Genomic DNA, 24,754 nt, shown 5'->3' on the forward strand with positions numbered 1-24,754 from the left:
ACGAATATTATGGGAGTGATTTTAAAGAAAATGACGAACCTGTCGTTCTCAGCTGAGATATTCTGGTGATATTCTCTGATGAGAATATCGCCAACCCCTTATACTCCCACGAGTGACCAAGACAGAATTTCTCCTAACGATATCCATACAAGATCGAGTAGAAAAGTGATGAGAATATACAAAAATAACAATTAGGGGATTTAGTTGATCCAATACCAAATTCACATTATAAGAATTGTATGGTAGAAAGAAAGGAGAATTGCTAATGAGATCTTGGGAGCGAGAGGCGGTTGACGCTATAATTTATTTGTAAATATTACAATCCCTTGGAATGCAAATGCCTTTATAATACTGGCGCCACACTGGTTTGTGGACGCGATATGAACGTGAAAGCGGATGAAACCTTGTTTTAGAAATTTTACAATCTTTAATTAGAGTTGTAAATAAAATCATTGAAATTTGCAACATTGTATTGTGTTTTATACAAAGCAGTTTTGTTTTTGTTGACAAGGGTATATATAATACGATGTGCGCGCACTATCAAGGCTGATTTTCACGAACTACGGGGTCAATTTTTTTTAGTTTTGCTGGTGTGTGCGTGCGCTTCTCAGGGGCGACAGGAAGCATGCAAGCGTTTTGCGACCAGGTTTCCTAAATGTTGCAGCAGGCATGCTATCCTTATTCGCGCAAAAGAACCGGCCCTGGTTGCTAGAAGTTTGAGAAACGCTAGCCAGTGGATAAATCTGTATCCGGTGGAGAGCGAAGTACGTTTTGCTATCACTTATCCGCTGGATAGCGATTTATCCGTTAGTTAGCGTCATCCGCCTATTGTACAACTTGGTCTTGATGAAAAGAAGTAATTTGTATCCCAGGGCCCGGTTGTTCAGAGAGCGGTTAATGCTATCCAACGGATCAATCGCTACCCGGCGCATGAGTGTTACCAAAACGTAGTGCGCTATCAACCGGAGAAAGATATATCTAGTGTATGGCGTTATCCATCCTTCGAACAACCGGGGCCAGAATGTGACTAAAAGGTGAGACAATAGCCTAGTTCACCAGATATCTATTCAATATCTTGGAGACAGGTAACACAGACGTAGAAAAGAAACACCGACAAAATAAGGCGCGCGCACTTAAAATCACAACGCATTGCCAAGTATGTTGCTATCAAACTTTATGTCACATTCACAAAATAACACGTCGTGTGTTTTCCTTCCAGTTAAGGTTAATATTAAAATGGGAAACTGTTTTACGGCGATATTTTCAGACAAATCAGTAGAAAACGATACGAAAATGGACAAAAGGGTTGAAAGTGAAGAATCAGATCAAATACCCTCTGTTGCAATCGATACGAAGCCTGCTCCAAGTATTGTTTCGTTTCAGTCTGAACTGGAGTTTAGGGTAAGGGGTTCATTCGCCACGGTTGATTTCGACGGGGATGACGAATCCTCGTCGTCTGGGACATTCTTGTTTGATTCGGAAGATGAGTGAGAGGTCTCCCAACCACAATCCACCAATAAGATCACTGACATCGTTTCTTATGTGACCAATCAGAACACAAGAGATTGTAATCAATATCGTTTTTCCCGCGTTTTCAAATTCTGCATTTGTTCGTAGTTTCTTGATGGAGGGGGAAACGCCGAAGAAGGTTTTGCGAAGTGATCGTTGCTTTATTTGTTCCACTTCAGTTGAGAAAAAGGAAAAAATTTATGTCTTTGGAAAAAGTTCCTTTGATTTTCCTGCGATTATTAGTTCCTGTCTGGATGTGAACGTGAGCTGCTATTCAGCGACCAGCGAGTTGTCAGTTTGTGAAGCTTGATACCGACGATTGATGAAGTTCAAAAAGGCCTTTGATCATCTTGAAGAACTCAAAGATGAATTGAGGGGAATCTTCAAGGATCGCGAACCTCCCAGAACGAAGCGCTTATTGAACGTTGAGAGCGACGGTGGAGAAATCCGAGCTTCGTGCCGTGGGAAAATGATGATTGGTCGAAATCCTGAATGGAATGCAGTTCGAATGTGAACAGCCTTTTCTGGGGGAGTTATTCGCCTGGCGTGACGACTCTGGAAATGGCTGCAAAGCAGTCTAATAGAGGAAGCAAATCAACCACTACGGAAGCACAAAACGAGCTCCTGATGATAGCAGGAACACCTCCCGCTACCAACTCATGGGATAGTGCTAGTACAGTAGTAGAGTCTCAAAAATCCAGCGCTAGTTGTAACGAAAATGATGTTTTCCAAACGCCTAAAGATCAGAGGATTGAAAAGAATTGTTCTACAGCACAGTCTTCCAGTTCTGCTTCTTCATGGAACAGTACATCCAACTGCAAATATTACGCTGAGAGGAAAAGCTCGGAGAGTGTATGCAACATGCAGAAAGGTGTAGGGTCGCGTGTGTGGTTTCGATTTAAAAATTACAAAATTACTCTGCAGTAAGAAACTGGTGCAAAGCCCTAGGGCCATTCACTTTGGGGTTAACTGAAGTGTGCATGGGGGACAACTCGCATAGAGGGTATTTGTCTGACGCTCGATACTCTTTCGCCTCGTAAAAGAAGCATTAAGAACGAAGCTTTTCCATAAATTTCTGAAACTATACATTTGAATGATGAGTTGCAACAAATTTTAATCTGATTATCAAAGAAAAATAGCATCCAATATTTATTTCCTTAATTATTTTCCTTTGAGTTGTTTGTCCCCTTAGGTGTTCTCCGTTGATGGCGTGTAAATGGTAGCGTGGCCGAGTGGTCTAAGGCGCTGGTTTTAGGCACCAGTCATTTCGATGGCGTGGGTTCGAATCCCACCGCTGCCAACGTAGTTGCACTTTTTACAAGTTTTCTGTACCAATCGCATAACTTAGTGAAGGAAAACCAATGCATGCAATTTTTGATTACTATCAACATTTTAAATATTAAGTTACTCTGACAAAGTTATTTCTCCTCTGTTCTAGACCATGTATCCCTCCGTTCAAGCGACAATTTGGGGAAATGTGGGTAAAGTAACCGAGTTACTGGAGACAGTCCTTGACTGCTTCATTAAGGTAGCTTATGACACACACTCTCTCTCTCTCTCTCTCTCTTTTTCTTTTAAATTTTATGAATGAGGGATTGTACGGGTAAACGTTTTTGTCAGACTCCAATGATAACGTCTCATAACTAGAGTTATTTATGCACGTATTAGTAAGACAAACAAACTTGGTAACATAAAGATTTGGGAGGTTTTCGACAGATAGTCGATGCGAAGTAGACATTTATGTTATTCGAAAGGAAAAAGTCTTTGAAGTCTCTTTTGTAGTGACAAACGGTTCTCCCCACAAAAAAGCGTTGTTTGTCTTTGAACCCTAATTCTTGGAAACCCGCAATACATATGTTGAGGGGTTTTACCACTCGCTTGGCAAATTAACAAGAGGAACTGAGACTCTGTAATTTTCTTCTTTATTCTCTCTCTTGCTCCACTGCTTATTTCTACTACTTATTCCTACTACTTATTTCTACTACTTATTTCTACTACTTATTTCTACTACTTATTTCTACTACTTATTTCTACTACTTATTTCTACTACTTATTTCTACTACTTTCAGCAAGGAGTGCTCCAGTATTAAATACAAAAATCACAGACATGTTTGGGTTAGCTAACCATGGGAACTTCCAAAACAGGATGTTCAGTGTGGGTAAAACTCAAGGTCAGTTTTACCAACTCAAACATGACCACCTAGCAAACTAGTTATCTTCAACCATAACAAGGGATTAAAATGTCTAGCACGGTAAGTGCTGAGCCAAGTTCAAGCACACACTAAAAATAAATCATCAAAACTATAAATTTATCAAAATAGCACGTAGGGGGGAAAAGGCGAGACTTAATAAAACAAAAAGGTAAACCTAAAAATGCTTGAAATATCGAGCCTTGAAAACGCTCTACAACATTCCTCCCCGCCTAAATTAAGCATCGTCCTCGATGCGGACGGTAGGGAAATATTACATGGAAAACTCAACTTATCTAATACAAAATAATTAAAAATTTTTTGCTGTTTGTTTTGTTTGTTTGTTTGTTTTTTTTTGCTTTTTTAATTAATTCAATTGATACCTATCAGTTCGGTCACAACCCAGTCGAACGGTTGTTAACTAACTGCCTAAAGTGGTCTATGCTATCTGCTAACAAGAGATCGCCAAAAACGAAAATCCCATCGTACTCGCGCGACGCGTGAACTAAAAGGCTACGGGCTTAAGTTAAAGTTATTATATAATTCATCATCGAAATAGAAATAGTTTAGTTCAGTTCAGTTCCTTGAATGACTTGTCTTGGATAGTCTTTACTTCTTTTCTCTCCGGGTTTGTGTGTTGTACGACTTTCTTCTGCGGATGTTGTTTTCAGACGGTTGATCCTTCTGTGCTTTGAACAATGTGTGCAGGTTTTATGTTGGTGACTCTCTGCAACTGCTGTTGGCAAGGTAGGTGGGCTGGCAGGTATGGAGTGTCGCACAGATATTCTGGAGATGCACCGGCAAAGAATACAGAATACAATGAAATTCACCACTGATAGACCAAGTGCAATGAACGTAATATACTCGATGTAAGTGAACTGAGTAGTTTCCTCTATCTGATCAATCAAACTGTCTGCCTTCTGCAAAGTGCCACTGAGCTGGCTATCATAAAGTTGGAACAACTCATCGAAGTTGTCGATCACTGTATGATTAATCTTCATAGGTGGTGGGATGGTCAATGACTTATGATGTATGGTCAATGACTTATGATGGTGGGATGGTCAATGACTTATGATGTAACTTCAATGTAGGAAAGGCCCGGGTCCTCCACCAAATTTGTTGAGGGGTTTTACCACTCGCTTGGCAAATTAACAAGAGGAACTGAGACTCTGTAATTTTCTTCTTTATTCTCTCTCTTGCTCCACTGCTTATTTCTACTACTTATTCCTACTACTTATTTCTACTACTTATTTCTACTACTTATTTCTACTACTTATTTCTACTACTTATTTCTACTACTTATTTCTACTACTTTCAGCAAGGAGTGCTCCAGTATTAAATACAAAAATCACAGACATGTTTGGGTTAGCTAACCGTGGGAACTTCCAAAACAGGATGTTCAGTGTGGGTAAAACTCAAGGTCAGTTTTACCAACTCAAACATGACCACCTAGCAAACTAGTTATCTTCAACCATAACAAGGGATTAAAATGTCTAGCACGGTAAGTGCTGAGCCAAGTTCAAGCACACACTAAAAATAAATCATCAAAACTATAAATTTATCAAAATAGCACGTAGGGGCGAAAAGGCGAGACTTAATAAAACAGAAAGGTAAACCTAAAAATGCTTGAAATATCGAGCCTTGAAAACGCTCTACAACACATATATTGCTCTAAATCATTCTGAATACTAGTTACACCTACCAGGCATGAAAAGTGGAAGCAACAAAAAGCAAACTGTCAAGGAACCTCAATTCATTTTTATGATTTGCTTTTGGTCAACTCCAAATACTTAAGTGGTAACATCTGAGTGCGTTTGTTTTTGGAGGGGGTGGGGGTGGGGGGGTTGAAGAGGGGGGCTGGCGAGGAATTATCGATCAAGGTCCATTTCTGAGCAAATGCGTTCCTACCCCTCCCCTGATAAAACAACGGTCAACTGATAACAAGATAGGGTTGTCGATGGGTTAGGGAGGGGTAGGTGCGTAGTTTCTTAGACACTGATGTTGAACCTGAAAATGTAATCTCTGACGTTTGAGTGACATGGGAACGAACTAGTCAGAAATTAATATTCTGACGATACGTTGAAGAGGTTCGAGTGGCATCGCGGTAGTTTCGGATTATTTAAGCGTTTCACGGGAAATTAAGTCATTCTAGGTCGGTCAGTCTTAGGTTTTACCACTTTCTTTTTTCTTGTTTAATGTAATTTTGTTTACAACTCTCTGTAAAATGTCACCGCTTTCATTGAGTTTTCTGTGTGATTAGTAGTGTATTTAGGTCTATTTTAATTACCCTTTCCTCGGGGTACAGTGCTGTTGCATTAGATGAGGAATACGTTTCCACATATTTTTTGGCCACTTCTAAAGAGTGGTTTTTTATAGTGGTTTTTCGTATCTGGCGTAGCACAGGCTATTTTGTATAACCCTTTAGTTTCAGTAAATACTTCCAGTACATTGTAGATTCTAGTAGGATGCGTATACTACAAGGCTGGCTGACTCATCCTAAATAAACTTTCACATTGAATATCTTGCCTGAGTGTAGTCAGAATTATACATTCTCTGCCTTTGTTGTACACTGAGGTCACGTTTCAAGCGTAAATGGTCCCAACATCTCTTGACTGTCTATCTTATTGGATATGTCTTAATGATTTTGTTATCTTTCAGGCCAGTGCCACAGGAGGGCTGGGTTCTGTAAAGGCAGAAGTGATGGCAGATACTGCAGTAGCTTTGGCGTCAGCTAAAATGCAAATTGTGTCACGCAAGGTCATTGGAAGGCTCGACACAGTAACGCATTCTCCTTCGGTGACTTGATTTGGTCATTGTAGATATGAAAACTCGACGTAAAATTCTCTAACTATTTGTCAGAACCGGCTTACTAGACTGTTCCATCCGTGAATAGAGCAGGCTGTTCTAATAGATGACGGAAATGGTTCTATCGATTTGGTAGAATTTGTCCCCTAGTTCCTTCCAAGCTGCAAACTGGGGGTCAAATTCAACTAAATCGCTCTGAGGATGACTCAGTTTCCTCGCCCTCACGTGGGCTACTCTAGGAAGAGGCCAGAGTTTTGACAACAAAATACTACAGATTTGACAACAGCCAATTTCAAAACTGCTTCTCATTGAAAACGCGTCAGACTGTGCAAGACGTACTCGTGTTCATAATTATAGAGTTGACTCCTGCTATCCGTTTACATTGGTAGAAAGGAGTTCTTTTTATTCAACCAGACCGTCTAAATGAAAAGATACCTTATAGGTAAAAATATTTAGGATTATTTTGTTATTGACTAGGGTTTGTCTCCAGAAGGCTAAGTATCCAGTTTCCTCAAACGCTTTATTTTCCACCCATATTGCCCTCAGCTAATCAGCAAGACCTTCATTTCTCCCACTGTCCGTCTTGAACAACACCTCATGTTGGACGATATTGCTATCTTGACAAGATATCTGCTTTTGCTTTCCTTCAACGACCGTCTTGACGGTAAGGAGCTTCTTTTGATAACAGTAGTTTGTCTTACATCCGTTCCCCAACACAAATAGGGCAATTTTCAATGGAATGTCAAAAGTAGTCCAGGAGTACATTGGTCTTTACTTTATACTGCACTGTGATTTTTTTTGAAAATTTAGGTAAAAATGTGTAGTTAAGTTGGCAGCGGTGGGATTCGAACCCACGCCATCGAAATGGCTGGTGCCTTAAACCAGCGCCTTAGACCACTCGGCCACGCTACCATTTACACGCTGTTTGGGTAACATTTTAGGATAACAAAAAACAGCCTTTCTTTCTTTAGACAACCGTCTGTTTTTATTGTTTTACGCCACTTGATGATCAAATCGCTCTGATACCCTCGTTCTTTTTTTTGTTTGTTTATAGTTGCAAGTCATATCCCATACTTTTAATATATCAACAACGGTTGAAATGGTAAATTGGCCATCGTTACGATTATAAAAGCGGACGTTTCGAACGTTAGCCCTTCGTCGGAGCGAATAGAGGAATTGTGGGTTGTGTGTGCTTTTAAAGGCAGAACATGGAGCTACGTGATTGGTGGGAACATGGCAACGAGAAAAGCACGAATAAATTTGTGGAATGAAAAGCGTTCGTTGATACCTGTGGGATTTGGACTGCCGGTTTGAAAGATGAGCTTTTGTTCAAGAGTTTTACGGCTTTCCGTGCTACTTAAGTGTAAGGAAAGACCGCAGATTGCCATATGTTGCTTAGAATGATTAGGTAAATTAAAATGTCTGGCGACTGGTTTCGATGTGTCCTTCTCATTCCTCTCCACGTCGCGAAGGTGTTCTCGGAATCGGTCATCTAGTCTTCTGCCTGTTTCGCCGATGTAAATCTTTTTGCAATAAGTGCAAGTTATGCAATAGATTACATGACCAACCAGGCACTTTTAAATGCGCTCGTGCACGATACAAATGTGTCCTTTCATTCACAACACTGAGAAAATATCGGGACCCAAACGATCCTCCGCCAATTTAATCTATTGCATAACTTGATGACTTATTGCAAAAAGATTTAGATCGGCGAAACAGCAAAGAGATGACGAAAGTCGAGGAATTCATCAGCAAGAGGGCGTTACCTTGATTTGATAACAAATTCTCCTGAAGTGTGGCAATTTAAAGATAGACTTTTTTCCTTTTTTGTTTTTAACTGTATGCCATCTAATCGTTTCACTCTCAACTACTGAAAGGCATCTCAAAAGTGAAGACACCAGATGTTAAGGCTTTAAAGCAACCTACCAACGCAGGTACACGCTGAGAGACTGGGAAGGAGAATCACTGAGCATGACCGTCATGGAGACAATTACTGACCTTTTACTTGAAATAATGGAGGTAACTCATCATCTCATATCTTTTTACGAACGTAAATAAGACTCAACGTTTGGCCTTTTCAACTTCTTAAAGAGTTTTAAATGGACATGTAAACGTGGGGGCTTATATCCGAGGGAGACTTATATCTGTGGGGGCTTATATTCGTGAGGGCTTATATCCGTGGGGGCTTATATTCGTGGGGGTTTATAACCGTGGGGGCTTATGTCAGTGGGGGCTTATGCCCGTGGGGGCTTATGTCCGTAGCGGGGCATATCCGTGGGGAGCTTATATCCAAGGGGGCCCGGAATGAAAAAGTGTTGATTAAACGAGGTCAGATATTAAAGTGGTGGCAGCAAGTTTGTTGTTGTGAAAAAAAATTTTAACAAATGTAGGCGTGGTTTTAGCACTCGTTCATCTCATAATAAACGAGCTACCTAACTCGTGAACCAATCACTACAAGCGTTAATTCTGATCCAACATTTTTCATTTTAACTTTTCTTTGTTATTTTGAGTTGCTTGAAGGACATGACGGAATGCACATGGCTGAAGAAGTGGACAGAACTTGCTTCAAAGTAAGTGCGATTTTCATCAAGAAAGTTCAGCTAAGTCCTTTTCGGTTTAGCAGTTTTAAAAAGGCGCCCAGCCTTGTCCATTTGCGAATTTAAAAAGATGTTGAATTGACAGCGGTGGGATTCGAACCCACGCCATTAAAATGGCTGGTGCCTAAAACCAGCGCCTTAGACCACTCGGCCACGCTACCTCTTACGCTATTAATATATACCATTAGTCAGACAGTTTGGTGGGGTACCCACCAGGGTGCATTCCGCATCGACCCCACGCCGAAGTTACGCCGAGGGCTTTGAAAATGTACGCCGAATAGGCCACAATTCTACGCCGTTGGTAGCATACTACGCCAATAATTGCCTCCGGGCCCAGATCTTTTGCCGCCGCGCCGCCGCTAAGAGAGGCGGGTAAGAGAAATCCTGGAGACTAGTTTGTTGAAGGGATGTCCATACTCGCTATCAGGAGCGAAAACATTTTCTTTTCATCTTTATGTGTTCAGTGATGGTGCTTTATTTTATACAGCCATCGCTAGAAATCGAGGACATAAGAGCCGGCTAATATTGATTCAAGAACGTTTTCGCTTATCATTGACAATCGGAGTCGGCTAATATTGATTAAGGAACGTTTTCGCTTATCGTTGACAAGGAACTATGAATTTCCGTTGTTATCAGTCATCACTTCAGTGCCCTATAATTTTAGAAACAATATTGTTCATAGAAACAGGTAATATTCAAGGTGTGCACCTTAATTTTCGCACAATATGCATTAAATACATATACTATCGTGCTTCGCTTGAATAATTTTGCATTTGCTAACTTGTCAAGAAATATACATCTTTTAATCTTTGCGTTCCGGCTTTTAGCCTTTCACAGGTAAATGAGCTACAGGAACTATAGATCCACTTCATATGACTTAGTAGACAGAAGTTGGTAATTAGGTATACAGCGTAGACCAATAAATGTCCAAATTCCTGAAGCAAAGCAACCAATTGCTTGCCTTTTTATATAATTTGTCAATCTATGTTCTTAAATTTTAGGAATCGTCATGTCAAACAGATGACGATCAGCGTTGGCACAGAATACACACATATTGTCTTACTTATCTGCCAGAAAAGGACAGCGACCTGAATACGAATCTATTTGATCCACGACTTTCCGGCGAGACTGAATAATGCTTCTCATATCCTGAAAAGAAAGCATTTCGTCCGTGGGAGCGGATCACATCATCTCCTCTCAAATACAGGCTGACACTTTTATGAATGATATCATCACACTTCTTTAACGAGGGTAAACACCAGTTCAGTTTCGTTCTTCTGAAAAGTGTCTCATTTGATCGGCCTCCAGACTTTTGCTGTGCTCTCATGCAGCTATAATAGCTTTCTGCAATGGCCTCTGGTCCGCCTTTTGCAAGTACAATATCCAGGATAGCGCATGATTGTGGCTGTGCGATGCTATAAAGGTCTTCCTGAGAGTAACATGAGCTGAAAACATTCTGTTCGTGTAAACGGACATTGTACTCCTTTCCACTGGTAAACTTCATCTTAAAAGCGGCATCCAAAGTATTGAAGGAAACAGGACAAGACTAGCGTCCTGGTGTTTCAATGGCTCACCATGATCAGTACCTTGAACCATAAACCAACTAGGACATAGACTTTTCCAAATACCTGCTTTTACAGCCTCTTTAATTCTGTCCATGTAACGGAATGCCCAAGCTGGAATAGCTTGGCTTGGGGGATGAATCTAGCAGTACAGCTCAAACATATAGGATGGGTGGGACCGAGGGCCCTTCCCTTCTCTGCACTCTGCTGGCAAAACTGATTCTGAATGGAGTGGGTTAATTTCCCAGTATTTATCTGAACCTTTTATGTAACCAGTGCCAGGAATACTCATGTAGGTGATAAAGCTGCATTGTTGTTGCGTAATTCAACACACAAAATTCATGTCATCATTTGGCCTTTATAATACTTATCTTACTGAAGAATTTTTGGAGTATTACCATCCAGAGGATCCTAAAAGATAGAGTGAACATGTTTTACATGAAATACTGTACATACCCAAAGTAAATCTATAAGGCAATAAAAACAGAATTATAAAAGTTCTCCTGGTATAATATTTCCCCTTCTTCTTGATCTCCTCTTCCACATTGCTTTGGGAATTTAGTATGTATTGTCTTTAAAAAAAAAAAAACGTTCAGCTAAGTACAGTGTCATGTAATAAAAAGACAACACATGTCAAAAAAACTTATATAAATATAGCCTTCTTTTTTGTTATTTACCTGAAATCTAGTGGTAGTTTCTGGTTGATTGTTTATGAACTATAGTCTTTAAAGAGTCCTAATTCAACTTTGTAGAAATTTTGCAGAATGGTTTGGTGGGGGTCTTGGTATTTGTAATTACGAAAACTAAGAGGGGTCTTAGTTTTTGAAATTACGAAAACTAAGACCCCCAAATTTACTGTTAAATTTGACCTAAAACTCAGTGGAAAGGATCGGGCAGGAGATAACTTGAAAGATTCGACCTGTTTTGGTTACAATTTGACGTTATATTTCGATGGACTGGATTTTAGGGGTCTTAGTTTTCGTCATCTCGAAAACTAAGACGGGTCTTGGGTCTGGTATCTTAGTTTTCGAGGGTCTTAGTTTTCATAACACCCAATAAATATCCGCAAACTTCACCCGCATTGAAATAACAATTTGGCGTTTTGGATAATTAATAACTTATTAGACCATTTTGACGTCATATCGCTGAGTACTGTTACTTGTTACTTGTATTTTGACTCACCCTACAGGCTTGTCAAAATGCAGCACAACTCGTAAACATACTCAAGATACTACATAACAAAACTTGTATTAAAGTGCCTATAACACTTATTTTTTTTTCTATTCTACATCAAAATGTAATGACTCTTAAACATGTTTTCGCAATATTTGTGGTATTTTTCCCTTTTCTGAATTTTTTATCAAGCTCTATAATCCGCAGTTAAAATGTCTGGCCGAGCAAAGAGGGACTAAGCGCCGTGACGTCACGGTAGTAACCATGCGTTCTTATTGTACAAACGAGTGCTCCATGCTCCATAATTAGTAATTTCTCTGAATTTTTAATGATTTTTAATGATTTTTAAAGATTGTAAACTATAGATTTCACAGGCCAAGTTTATCAGAGAAGCAAAGTGAGTTACTACCGTGACGTCACGAGTATTTGAGTACCAGTACTCTTTCACGCGACCATAGAGATACGAGAAGCCTAAGTTCCATACAAATTCGGACTTTTATCGCCTCCTAAAATAACACAGACGCATCAGAATCACTCACAAATCTTACCAGACACCCTCTACAGGCTTCTATTTTTATAATTTAATGCAAAAAAATAGGTTTCTTAGGCACTTTAAGACCCCTATTAACATAAATACAATCAACTGTTACTCTTGAGTCCAAACCATATACTGCAGTGTTCCCAAACACAATCTAACAGAACAACTGAGCCACTCACCTCATAAATGGACTTCTTTGTTGATTTCTCTTTAGGTCTCCTTGGTGCACCAACCTCTGTGTCATCTTCATAATCTTCCTCTTAACCTCTACTGAATAGAAGTCGTCTCTACCATACTTCTCAAATTCATCAGACTCAAAGTCAAGACCAAAGATATCTTGGGCCTCCAACAAAGCACTATGAATGAACAAGACAGAAACGCTATCATTGAACTCAGAAAAGCAAAGCTAAAACAAAACACCATGAAGAGGAAATTGTTCACAATTGTTTCACTCGCAACAGTTTCCTTTCATGACATAATGGTATGGAAAAATGTTACTTACGCAAAGTTAAAACCATGTCAATACAAACCGGATGGAAATAACAAGTCCTCTCTAAAGATTACGAAGCAGTGCTCTCAATAAAAATTTCCAAACTACTTACAAATCTTGAAGAGTTCCTGGAATTCTCCTTCTTTCCCTTTTTGTATGCCTATTAATAGGATTCCCATCCTCAAATTACAAACGGCTGATGAGAAACTTCGTAACACCTTATCCTGTCTAGAGCCCTCGCTGTTTCACCCCGGAAAGCTGCTTAATCCACTGATTTTTCTGTCCTCTCAATTCGAAGATTGCACGTCAGCCACAGTTCAACCGATGTTAGTGTTAAATCCAAATGAAACTCCGCTTAGGATTACAAAGACTGCTCAGATTACCAGTTCTCTAACAATGCAGTAGTCTCCCTCGCAGCCGCTCAGTTTTGGATGTCACGCAACGCTCCCCCAAGAAAACGTGTCTTCAATAGTATCTTCAATAGGTACCTACAAATACAATTTATCTAAGCTCCTTTGTAATCTTCTAGAGCCACATGTCCCGTGTGAATACAACGTCAGCGACACGTTTTCTTTAGTACATGAAATCAACCAGTTATCAACCTCAGGGAAGTTCATGGTATCTTTCGATGTTGAGAGTTTGTTCACTAGTATACCTCTTGATGAATGCATTGATCTGGCGATCAGATACATTTATCAAGGTAACCCTGGTCTTAAGATAAACGCCGCTGACCTAAAAGCGCTTTTTACCTTCGCAACAGCTGAGACTGGTTTCTTGTTTAAGGGTGTGTTTTATGATCAAATAGATGGGGTTGCCATGGGGTCCCCACTTGCTCCAGTATTTGCAAACCTCTTTATGGGACATCATGAAAAAAACTGGCTAGATAACTATTCATTCTCTGAAGTTCTGTTCTACAGACGTTATGTTGATGACACCTTTTGTTTGTTCAATAGCGAGGAGGACGCGCTCATGTTCTTTGATTATATCAACGCCAGGCATCCTAATATTTGTTTCACAATGGAAAAGGAAATCGATAAGAAATTATCGTTTCTAGACATATTATTAGACAACAATCATACATCCATCGTCACCAGTGTATATCGCAAGAAGACGTTTACTGGTCTTCTTACTAATTACTTCAGCTTCGCCCCTTTGATTTACAAATTAGGTTTAGTCAGAACGTTGATTGACAGAGCATATAAGATCAATAATTCCTGGGTTGGTTTTCATCTGGATGTCAAGAAACTTATTTTCTTGCTACGGAAAAATTGTTTTCCATCTTGGGTCATAGACAAGATCATTAACAGGTGTCTAGCGAAGAAAAATAATCCTTCTTCTACTGGGCAGAACGCCTCTTCTAACTCCGGTAAACCTTCTGCGCACTATTATAAACTTCCCTATGTTGGTCGGTTTTCGAACATCGCTCAGACTAAGTTAAGACAACTACTCAAACGTTACTGTAGAGCTGATTTAGATGTTAAGTTAGTCTTCAGTACGTTTAAACTCAGAAACATGTTCAGTGTGAAAGATTCAGTACCGCTAGGTCTACGTTCGCGTGTCATATATAAATTTTCATGTGCTGGCTGTAATGTCAGTTATATTGGTGAGACCACTCGCCACATTTGTACACGAGTTCGTGAGCACCTCTTGTCGGACAAAACTTCGCATATTTACAAGCACCTGCAATCATCAAGGGCTTGTCTTGACTCTTGTGATACTGAATGTTTCACGATCTTAGATTCTGCCGCTTCAAAATACCAAATTAAGATCAAAGAGGCATTGCATATTAAGTGAGAAAAACCTATCCTTAATCAGCAATTAAAACATCTAGAATTGTCTCTTTCCTTTTAATTATGTTGTTCCTTGGTCTTTTAATTTATTTTTATTATTTATTTATTTAATTCTTTTTTGATCTAGTCAAGCGCGCGCTATTTACATTTTTCGCGTTTTTAACATTCAAATGTAACGTAAGCCCTGACACGTAGTTTGTAACGTACCTTAATATAATTTCAAATGTACAACAGTTAAATGCTCATTTGCAACTGAAGATGACATGAGAATGTCGAAACATGTCTTGTAAATTTAAACTCATAGTTTTTGTTTGTTTTTTGAGAGTTATTGTCACTCTGCTGTCTTTACGACCAATCACATACCAGAAAATCTGAATGACGTAAGGTTTCACGCGAAAATGAGGATGTGGCAGATGATCTAGCTATCATGTCGGGAGAAACACTAAATAAATTTGTCAATGAGAGCTCAAAATGTTTCACATGTTCATCGTTGTGCCCTGGTAAAGATAGAGTATATATTTTTGGGAAAACTTCTCACAATTTCGTTGAAATTATAGAATCTACGCTTAACATAGACGTCAACTGCTACGCCAACGACACGAACGCTAGATTGTTTGAGAGGTTGTTAAAGTTTCAGTGAGCAACTGAGAAAGTAGAAGAAGCTAAAAACTGAACTGAAACTCTTTATTCGCACTACCTCAAGAGGTTACTACAGATTATAAAAGTCAGAATATATAAGAAACAGTAAATTACATCAATAATCAAAACGAAATACAAGACGCATTTCAATCGAGGCCAAGGGCTAAACGCTTGCTTCGACCTACAGATGGAGATCAGAAGGAAAAAAGCGCGTGCTTGCCGTGAAGAAACCGGGCGAAGGCTTCGAGAACACTGAAATTTAGGTCGGCCAACGTCTCCTACTCTACTTGTACTTCTTCATTTGCCAGTCCGCCGCTAGCTGGAGTGAACCCGATTAGTTATGTTCGTGGCTTCTTATCACCGGTACAGGAAATCGGCCCGAATTATCGAGTGTTTCCGCACGTTGGTACAACGCAACAACAATAACAATAATATGACCACTTTCATCGGTAACATGGTCAAACACGAGCGGGAGTGCTTGATATATTAACGATTTCCCGGATCCTTTAGGCAACTTAACAAAAACATCTTTCTCGACTAAAACTTTTCTAATTGCAAGCTTCTGGTGAGCATTCAGCTCGAAAATGTTTAACTTTGACGACGCTTTCCGCAAAGCTACTTCAAGCACCGCCATTTGTCTTGTGTTTTCCACATGAGGATCGCGATAGAAAACGATAACTGATTGGACGAGTCTCAAAAGGTGAGTCTGGCGTGAAAAGGTTCCTGAAAATGGAACCCGAGCTGTGATTGGCCAATTCGGAGAAAGGAATGTAGTTCGGTTGTCAGCAGCCGTTCTTTTGGGGGAGCGTTGCGTGACATCCAAAAACAACGGCTGCGAGGGAGACTAAATGCAGTGGATTTCTGTATTCTGCAACTCCTACGCACGATGAATCCCCCGTGGGTGGTGGTGATGGTATAAACAGTTCTCCCCGTGCTACGACGGGTACGAAGGATTCCTCTCCGGTGGTACATTGTTAACTTTTTATACGGAGAGTCGGCAAGATGAAGGGCTCGTCGGCTCCGACGAAGGCCTAACGCTCGAAACGTCAGCTTTTGTAATTATTACGGTGGCCAATTTACCATTTCAACTTTGTTGATATATCCAAATTATTTCGTTACTCCCACCGACGCAGCCCCAAACAGTTTCTTTCGAAACTATCAGCCTTTTTATCAAGATGATATGACATCCAAAAATCGCACTCGATTTGAGTGGGCCGATGAAGTGGGCGTGGTCACGAAGTTCAGTAAGAGACTATTTGTACCCCGTGAGTTTGATATGACTGAATTTTAAGCTGCTTCTCTAACTAGTAACTTAAACCTTTATTGCTCGAAAAAAAATTTTTTCCCCGAAGATTTAATTCCGTCAAATCAAAAAGATAGTAGTAAATAAATCAAGTACGGAAGGGACTTAAAAAAAAAAATCTGAAATATCATTACGTATTTCCTTCCAAAAGAAAAACCATAAAAACTTTACATAATAATACTCCAATGGGAAAACTTTTTTATCATACTTGAGGTGCCATATGATACCTTGTCAAAAAAATTACAAAAAATTTCAAATATGTGTGGTGTTACAAAAACATCTTTCGAAAAAAGTACCCAATGTGTGCTTAGGCAATCATAGGCATCACTTAAGGAAATAATTTACTTTCAATTTTCTTGGTTTCATTGACTAATAGCTGTCGAAAAGACAATTTAGGAAATTTTGCTTATTTTGACTGCTTAACAATTCGCTTCTCGAAAAATAAAGTTCTTGAAGTTTGTTCTCCGTCAAATTTCAACTAGTTTATCCACCAGTTTATCTCGAAGATCTCTTTCACAAATGGAGTCATTTTCAATTAAGGAAGGGGGGCGATTGAAATAAACAAGCTTTCCTCAGTCCCAGTACCTTCTGATGCACAGAGTTTACTTGACTCATGGCTCTTTAGGTGTAGTAGACTTTGGCCACTTTCCAAAATCAAAACTCACGTTGTCGCCAATTAGCATGAACGAGGCCCACTTAGACATGTCTTCAAAGCCGTTATTCTTCATCCACTTTCTGGCCTCGTAAAGAGATTCACTGGCACTTTCACCACGGAACAAATGTTCGTAAAAACAACCCATGAACTTCTCTGTGGCTCTGTCACCCAAGGCCCATCGTGCCGCCAACACTGAGCGAGCACCGGATCCTATGAACGCTCGAGCGATTCCAATAACTCCCTCAGCTCTAATCTGTCCACGAGCACTGTGACAACAGCTAAGTACCACCAGTTTAGCTCGCAGCTTAGTTTGTGAGATGTCCGCCATCGTCAAAAGATAGGCTTCTTCTCGTGGAATAAAGGGTGTTGAGCGCTTAGGAGAAAGAAGAATCTCTCCTCTTTCGGCATCTCCATGTGCAGCAAGATGAATTAGACTCACTGAGTTAATCGCTTGAAGTACAGCCTCCTTTGTTGCATGGTGTGCAGTCAGAGGTGTTACGCCAAGAAGTCTTCCAATCATCTCTGCCTCATTTCTTGCACATGGCAATGGTGCTATTGTCCTGCGTCTTCCGTTGTAAATCACCTCTCCAACCTCAGGGTCACCTACTATCAATGCCCCGGCCTGACCGTGATACTCTGGGGGGCTCTCCTGAATAATCTTGAGAGTCGTTAAAGAGGGAACGATACGGATCCTAGCCGTCTCCGAGAAATACTTGCCTCCTTCTTCACGTAAGGCTGCAAATGGAACTTGGTACATACAGGAATCGGGGACAATTATGACCTCGGACTCCTTCAGTAAATAAGCCACAGGAGCGATGATTATCTTGTGGCATAAGTGAAGATTCGCTTTAATAACTTTAACAGCATCGTCGTCACGCATCAGGGCGCAATTTTCATGGACAAGCGACATTGACTCGGTATCGTCAAACGATCGATCTTCGCATTTCTCTTCGGGTAAAATGCCAAGGAAACTGCTTGAGAAAAACTCATCTAAGGAAGGGACTAGTCCAGTCACTTCGCTTGGGCGAAGATTCACTTCTCTTTTTAAAAAAAGAATGGCTCTCGTTGCTTTGAAAACCCAAAACCGAACAGATTCTTCATCAATCGAAATATACAAGCATGCACAATCTCCTTCTCTTGGAATAACATTCTGAATGCCACACCACGTTTCTGGACTGCCTGTAATCTGCTCTTTTAAAGAGTATTGAGTCGCCATCAAGTCGGCCAAGCCTCTTGCCCGTCTTAGTTCCTCGACATAAAGAGCGTCCTCGGGCTTCGCATTGGAAGAAAGCAAGTGACTGAGCATCTTGTAGGGAAAGGTACCGTGCGTCTCTAAAAGTGACGTTTTAAGCTGATCGTTTTCTTTAAGGGAACTTCGTAAAGTGTCGAACTTTTCAATGCTTTGAAATAGGTACGAAAACGCGGCTTTAAAATCAACTTCTGATACTTTCAACACCGTTAGGACACAAAGGCATTTGAACTCCATAAAAATGTCCTTAATATCTCTACTGAGTCGGAGGGCCTTCCTGGAGTATTTTTCGGCCATGTCATATTTACCAATGGAGTGGAAACATGATCCCAAGTTTGCGTAACTGACTACCTCTCCTAGTCTGCTACCAGCCTCTATCGAAATTGCAAGTGCTCTTTCGTGATATTCCTTAGACTTCTCATACAAACCACGCTGATGAGCGATTATTCCAAGATTTGTTAAATCATTCGTTTCTCCTATTCGGCCACCGTCTTTTCTTCTAATTTCCATTGCTCTTTCAAGACATTTGTCGGCCTCCCCAAATTTACCGAGAGACATATAAAGTTGCGATAAGTTTCCGTAGATGTCTGCTTCTCCATCTCTGCCGCCAACAGCTTTTCTGATAGCGAGTGCTTTCTCCAGGTACTCTCGGGCCTTGTCGTATTGACCAAGCGATCGGAACAATGTTCCTAAGTTTCCGTAGATTGTTGCTTCTCCATCTCTGTCGCCAACTGCTTTTTTAATAGCGAGTGCTTTCTCCAGGTACTCTCGCGCCTTGTCGTATTGACTAAGCGATCGGAACAATGTTCCTAAGTTTGCGTAGCTTGTTGCTTCTCCATTGCTGTCGCCAACAGCTTTTTTGATAGCGAGTGCTTTCTCCAGATACTCTCGGGCCTTGTCGTATTGACCAAGCGATTGGAACAATGTTCCTAAGTTTGCGTAGCTTGTTGCTTCTCCATCTGTGTTGCCAACAGCTTTATTGATAGCGAGTGCTTTCTCCAGATACTCTCGGGCCTTGTTGTTTTGACCAAGCGATCGGAACAACGTTCCTAAGTTTCCGTAGTTTGCTGCTTCTCCATCTCTGTTGCCAACAGCTTTTTTGATAGCGAGTGCTTTCTCCAAATACTCTCGGGCCTTGTCGTATTGACCAAGCGATCGGAACAATGTTCCTAAGGTTCCGTAGATTGTTGCTTCTCCATCTCTGTCGCCAACTGCTTTTTTAATAGCGAGTGCTTTCTCCAGGTACTCTCGCGCCTTGTCGTATTGACCAAGCGATCGGAACAATGTTCCTAAGTTTGCGTAGCTTGTTGCTTCTCCATCTCTGTCGCCAACAGCTTTTTTGATAGCGAGTGCTTTCTCCAGATACTCTCGGGCCTTGTCGTATTGACCAAGCGACCGGAACAACGTTCCTAAGTTTCCGTAGCTTGCTGCTTCTCCATCTCTGTCGCCAACAGCTTTTTTGATAGCGAGTGCTTTCTCCAGATACTCTCGGGCCTTGTCGTATTGACCAAGCGACATGAACAATGTTCCTAAGCTTCCGTAGATTGTTGCTTCTCCATTGCTGTCGCCAACTGCTTTTTTAATAGCGAGTGCCTTCTCCAGGTACTCTCGCGCCTTGTTGTATTGACTAAGCGATCGGAACAATGTTCCTAAGTTTGCGTAGCTTGTCGCTTCTCCATCTCTGTCGCCAACAGCTTTTTTGATAGCGAGTGCTTTCTCCAGATACTCTCGGGCCTTGTCGTATTGACCAAGCGATTGGAACAATGTTCCTAAGTTTCCGTAGATTGCTGCTTCTCCATCTCTGTCGCCAACAGCTTTTTTGATAGCGAGTGCTTTCTCCAGATACTCTCGGGCCTTGTCGTATTGACTAAGCGATATGAACAACGTTCCTAAGTTTCCGTAGTTTGCTGCTTCTCCATTTCTGTCGCCAACAGCTGTTTTGATAGCGAGTGCTTTCTCCAGATACTCTCGGGCCTTGTCGTATTGACTAAGCGATAAGAACAACGTTCCTAAGTTTCCGTAGATTCCTGCTTCTCCATCTCTGTCGCCAACAGCTGTTTTGATAGCGAGTGCTTTCTCCAGATACTCTCGGGCCTTGTCGTATTGACCAAGCGATCGGAACAACGTTCCTAAGTTTCCGTAGTTTGCTGCTTCTCCATTTCGGTCGCCAACAGCTGTTTTGATAGCGAGTGCTTTCTCCAGATACTCTCGGGCCTTGTCGTATTGACCAAGCGACATGAACAATGTTCCTAAGTTTCCGTAGATTGTTGCTTCTCCATTGCTGTCGCCAACTGCTTTTTTAATAGCGAGTGCTTTCTCCAGGTACTCTCGCGCCTTGTTGTATTGACTAAGCGATCGGAACAATGTTCCTAAGTTTGCGTAGCTTGTTGCTTCTCCATCTCTGTCGCCAACAGCTTTTTTGATAGCGAGTGCTTTCTCCAGATACTCTCGGGCCTTGTCGTATTGACCAAGCGATTGGAACAATGTTCTTAAGTTTCCGTAGATTGCTGCTTCTCCATCTCTGTCGCCAACAGCTTTTTTGATAGCGAGTGCTTTGTCCAGATACTCTCGGGCCTTGCCATATTGACCAAGCGCTATGAAAAATGTTCCAAATTTTCCGTAGCTTGTTGCTTCTCCATCTCAGCCGCCAACAGCTTTATTGATAGCGAGTGCTTTCTCCAGATACTCTCGGGCCTTGTTGTTTTGACCAAGCGATCGGAACAACGTTCCTAAGTTTCCGTAGTTTGCTGCTTCTCCATCTCTGTCGCCAACAGCTGTTTTGATAGCGAGTGCTTTCTCCAGATACTCTCGGGCCTTGTCGTATTGACTAAGCGATATGAACAACGTTCCTAAGTTTCCGTAGATTCCTGCTTCTCCGTCTCTGTCGCCAACAGCTGTTTTGATAGCGAGTGCTTTCTCCAGATACTCTCGGGCCTTGTCGTATTGACCAAGCGATCGGAACAACGTTCCTAAGTTTCCGTAGTTTGCTGCTTCTCCATTTCTGTCGCCAACAGCTGTTTTGATAGCGAGTGCTTTCTCCAGGTATTCTCGCGTCTTGTCGTATTGACTAAGCAATCGGAACAATTTTCCTAAGTTTCCGTAGATTGTTGCTTCTCCATTTCTGTCGCCAACAGCTTTTTTGATAGCGAGTGCTTTCTCCAGATAATCTCGGGCCTTGTTGTATTGACCAAGCGATCGGAACAACGTTCCTAAGTTTCCGTAGTTTGCTGCTTCTCCATCTCTGTCGCCAACAGCTTTTTTGATAGCGAGTGCTTTCTCCAGATAATCTCGGGCCTTGTAGTATTGACCAAGCGATCGGAACAATGTTCCTAAGTTTCCATAGCTTGTTGCTTCTCCATCTCTGTCGCCAACAGCTTTTTTGATAGCGAGTGCTTTCTCCAGATACTCTCGTGCCTTGTTATGTTGACTAAGCGACTTGAATAATGTTCCCAGTTCGTTGTAGCATTCTGCTTCTTCTTTTACATTGCCAGATGTTTTCATGATGTTTTTTGCCGTCTCATAAAATTTTATTGCCTCCTTAAGATTGTTTTGAGCTCGAAGTATTCTACCAAGAACTAAATTTAGGCAACCTTTATGGAAGTTGTCATCAGAGTCCTGAGACAAGAGTAATACTATGGACACCACCTTTCTCCTTAAATTTAAAATGCTTTTATGAAGTAATTTCGAAACTGGACTTTTCTTGCTTAAATTTCCATTGTTTAGTAGAACTGAACATTCTTCGCAGAATAGGATGGCTCTTCTAACGAAACCAGTGTTGAGAAGGAAAGTGGCGACAGCTAAACCTATGTTGATAGCTAACGTGACAAAATCTTCTCCTGTGTTGTCCATCACAGGTCTCTTCGCTGTTATTGAGAAAAAAAATGCGGAGAGTTAACTACTACACATCTGAGGCGAATAATTTAACATCGAAAAGTTCAAACTACGCCCAGATGGCCATTCTCTTCCTCCCTTCCCCCGTAAAGCAATGGGGAGCTTTAGCAACGACGACGGCGACGGCAAAGAAAACGTCGTGTCAATTTCTAACTTTTGGTTTTTTTTAACTCTTTCGAGGTTATTCCGATGTGTTTTACTTGGAAAATGCTGGCGAATTATTCAGGGACTATATCACTACGAATGGCGCTAAAGTAAGGAAAAAGAAAGAAAAATTAACCGTCATGCGCTCACGTTCTCGAGAAAACCTAAAGTTTGGTTATTTCACAATGTTGTCTTGCCGAGAGCGGCAAAGAAATGTACCAAAATGTTAAACGGACGTGCAGGGCGATTGTTTTTGCTCATTAAGCCTATTGTTTTCTGCCGTTCTCGTTGCCGTCGCCGTCGCCGTCGTCGTTGCTAAAGCTCCCTAATGAAAAATTACGCATCTTCGGCAACTTCGTACGGTTACAACGCGATGCAATCCTGCTTTTTAACTTTGTGTGCTAGCAGACGTTCCTTTTATCTCTTAGAAAATAGGAAGTCTGAATAGTCTCGTAAAGGAAGAGGTCTCGTATTTTTTTCATTCCTGGCTACATTACTGGCCAAGCTAAAAGATTGGCCTTGACCCCTTCCGTGACAGCCGTTCAACTTTCGCAATACAATTTTTGTCATTTTAGCCCGAACTCTTTTCAAGCTGGACGCGCCGCCTATGGCGGGCCAAGAAAGATACTTAGATGAATTAAACCTCAAGGATAAAGCTTAAAGATGATGTATATTTTAATCTGTAAATATATCGTAACGGACCATTTTAAAGGCTTTTAAATGGGTCGTGACAGCTGTTCAGCGATATGCCTTGCATTTTGAGACAAAAAACCCAAACTCTTTTAAACATGGACGCGCCGCTAATGCCGGACGAATACAGAGAATTGGAGGAATGAAAATACAAGGATAAAGCTTTGACATGATGTATATTATGATCAGTAAATGTATATGGCATACCTATTTATAGGCCATTGAAGTTGACCTTTATTTTACCTCTGCGAAAAAGACGCGAAGTACTCTATTTCAACGCCGACGAGTCACTATTCAGACTTAATGCGACAACATAACAAGAAATTAATATTTTCCAAGAGATTAAAGGACCCTCTGCTAGCACACAAAATGAATAAGCGGGATTGCATCGCTTTGTAGCGTACGAAGTTACCGAAGTTGCATAATTTTTTTCATTGCTTTACGTGGCGGACAATGGCCATCCGGGCGTATTTTGAACTTTTTGATTTTTCGGGGAAAAAAAGCGCGATCGAACTTTTTGATACAATTTTGGAAAAAGATTCACTAAAAGGGTCCTTTAGAAAAAATGAAATGAATTACGAAATCTTGCAACTGTCGGCGGATTCTCGATATTTATGGTCAGTGGCTCTTAAAGTGCTACTGAGACCAAATTTAGCGTTTGCCGGATTTTTCACTTTTCAATAGCTCTAGCTACAGTATCTGATAGCTGCAAGAGGGGCCATTGGTTTGAAACTATTTCAGGGATCTGGGTATGATCTCTGGAATCGTGTTAAAGCCACTGAAGTTTGACCTACGTTCATGTTTTCCCCGCTTGCGTAAGAAGTTTAAGTCAATACTTAAACAGTATTTCCAACCTCGGTTCCAGGGCCTTTTCCCTTAGTTGGAGGTGGGACGGGAAAACGCCCACCCCCAAGTAAGGGAAAAGGCCCTGAGTTTGCAGTATTTCAATATCCAGAACTTCATAGCTTATAAAATTGAAGATCGGCAATAGTGTGTTTTCGCACATTCTGCTCTGACGTCACCAAAATTTAGCGTCCGCCATGTTGGTGGAGTGAAAAGGGTGACGTGCAAGTGTTTACTTAACTATTACAGTTTCATTACTTTGTTTGAAGTATGTCGCAAAATGCCTGCTTTTTGCCTAATTATAAACTGTTCCAACGACAAATCTAAACGTAAAGATCTTTCATTCTGTCGTGTACCGAAAATTATTAAAAATCAAGGCGAGGAAACGGAGATCTTGTCAACTGAACGCAGGCGAAGATGGCTGTCAGCCATACGTCGACAAGATTTAACAGACCGAATAATTGAAAACGATCGTGTGTGTGTAGACCATTTTCACTCAGGAAAAGCAGCTCCTTTGTGGGATAAGTTTAATGTTGACTGGGTGCCTTCTCTTAACATGGGACATAAAAAATCTGTGATAGACGAAGCGTCGCTGCAACGAAGCCTTGAAAAAGTAAAGAGAGTCGCAGAACGAAGGAAACGTACACATGAGAGCACAGAAGAAATGGCCAAAGAGAAGTCAAAAAG

The 24,754-nt window shown here is 40.9% G+C and overlaps 1 protein-coding gene, 3 non-coding genes and 1 pseudogene across 4 annotated transcripts; 1 reads left to right on the top strand and 4 right to left on the bottom strand.

Annotated features, from left to right (window-relative positions):
• The first annotated feature begins 2,727 nt into the window (after positions 1–2,727).
• Positions 2,728–2,809, top strand: Trnal-uag (transfer RNA leucine (anticodon UAG)). Its single transcript has one exon. It is a non-coding gene; the product is annotated as a tRNA-Leu (tRNA).
• Positions 2,810–7,333: 4,524 nt separating this feature from the next.
• On the bottom strand, positions 7,334–7,415 carry Trnal-aag (transfer RNA leucine (anticodon AAG)). Its single transcript has one exon. It is a non-coding gene; the product is annotated as a tRNA-Leu (tRNA).
• Positions 7,416–9,179: 1,764 nt separating this feature from the next.
• On the bottom strand, positions 9,180–9,261 carry Trnal-uag (transfer RNA leucine (anticodon UAG)). The gene has a single exon. It is a non-coding gene; the product is annotated as a tRNA-Leu (tRNA).
• Positions 9,262–10,159: 898 nt separating this feature from the next.
• LOC148718053 (uncharacterized) overlaps positions 10,160–24,754 on the bottom strand; it is a 34,990-nt pseudogene continuing 20,395 nt past the window's right edge.
• Positions 15,350–20,178, bottom strand: LOC148718054 (uncharacterized). The gene is made up of 2 exons (XM_088743635.1): positions 20,164–20,178; positions 15,350–19,513 (listed from the first exon to the last, which is right to left on the bottom strand). The coding sequence occupies exons 1-2, from the start codon at positions 20,176–20,178 to the stop codon at positions 17,207–17,209; spliced, it is 2,322 nt and encodes a 773-aa protein (XP_088599761.1). The 3' UTR covers positions 15,350–17,206.

Source organism: Stylophora pistillata, chromosome 13 (assembly GCF_964205215.1).
Source record: "Stylophora pistillata chromosome 13, jaStyPist1.2, whole genome shotgun sequence".
In the NCBI taxonomy this organism is placed as follows: Eukaryota; Metazoa; Cnidaria; class Anthozoa; order Scleractinia; family Pocilloporidae; genus Stylophora; species Stylophora pistillata.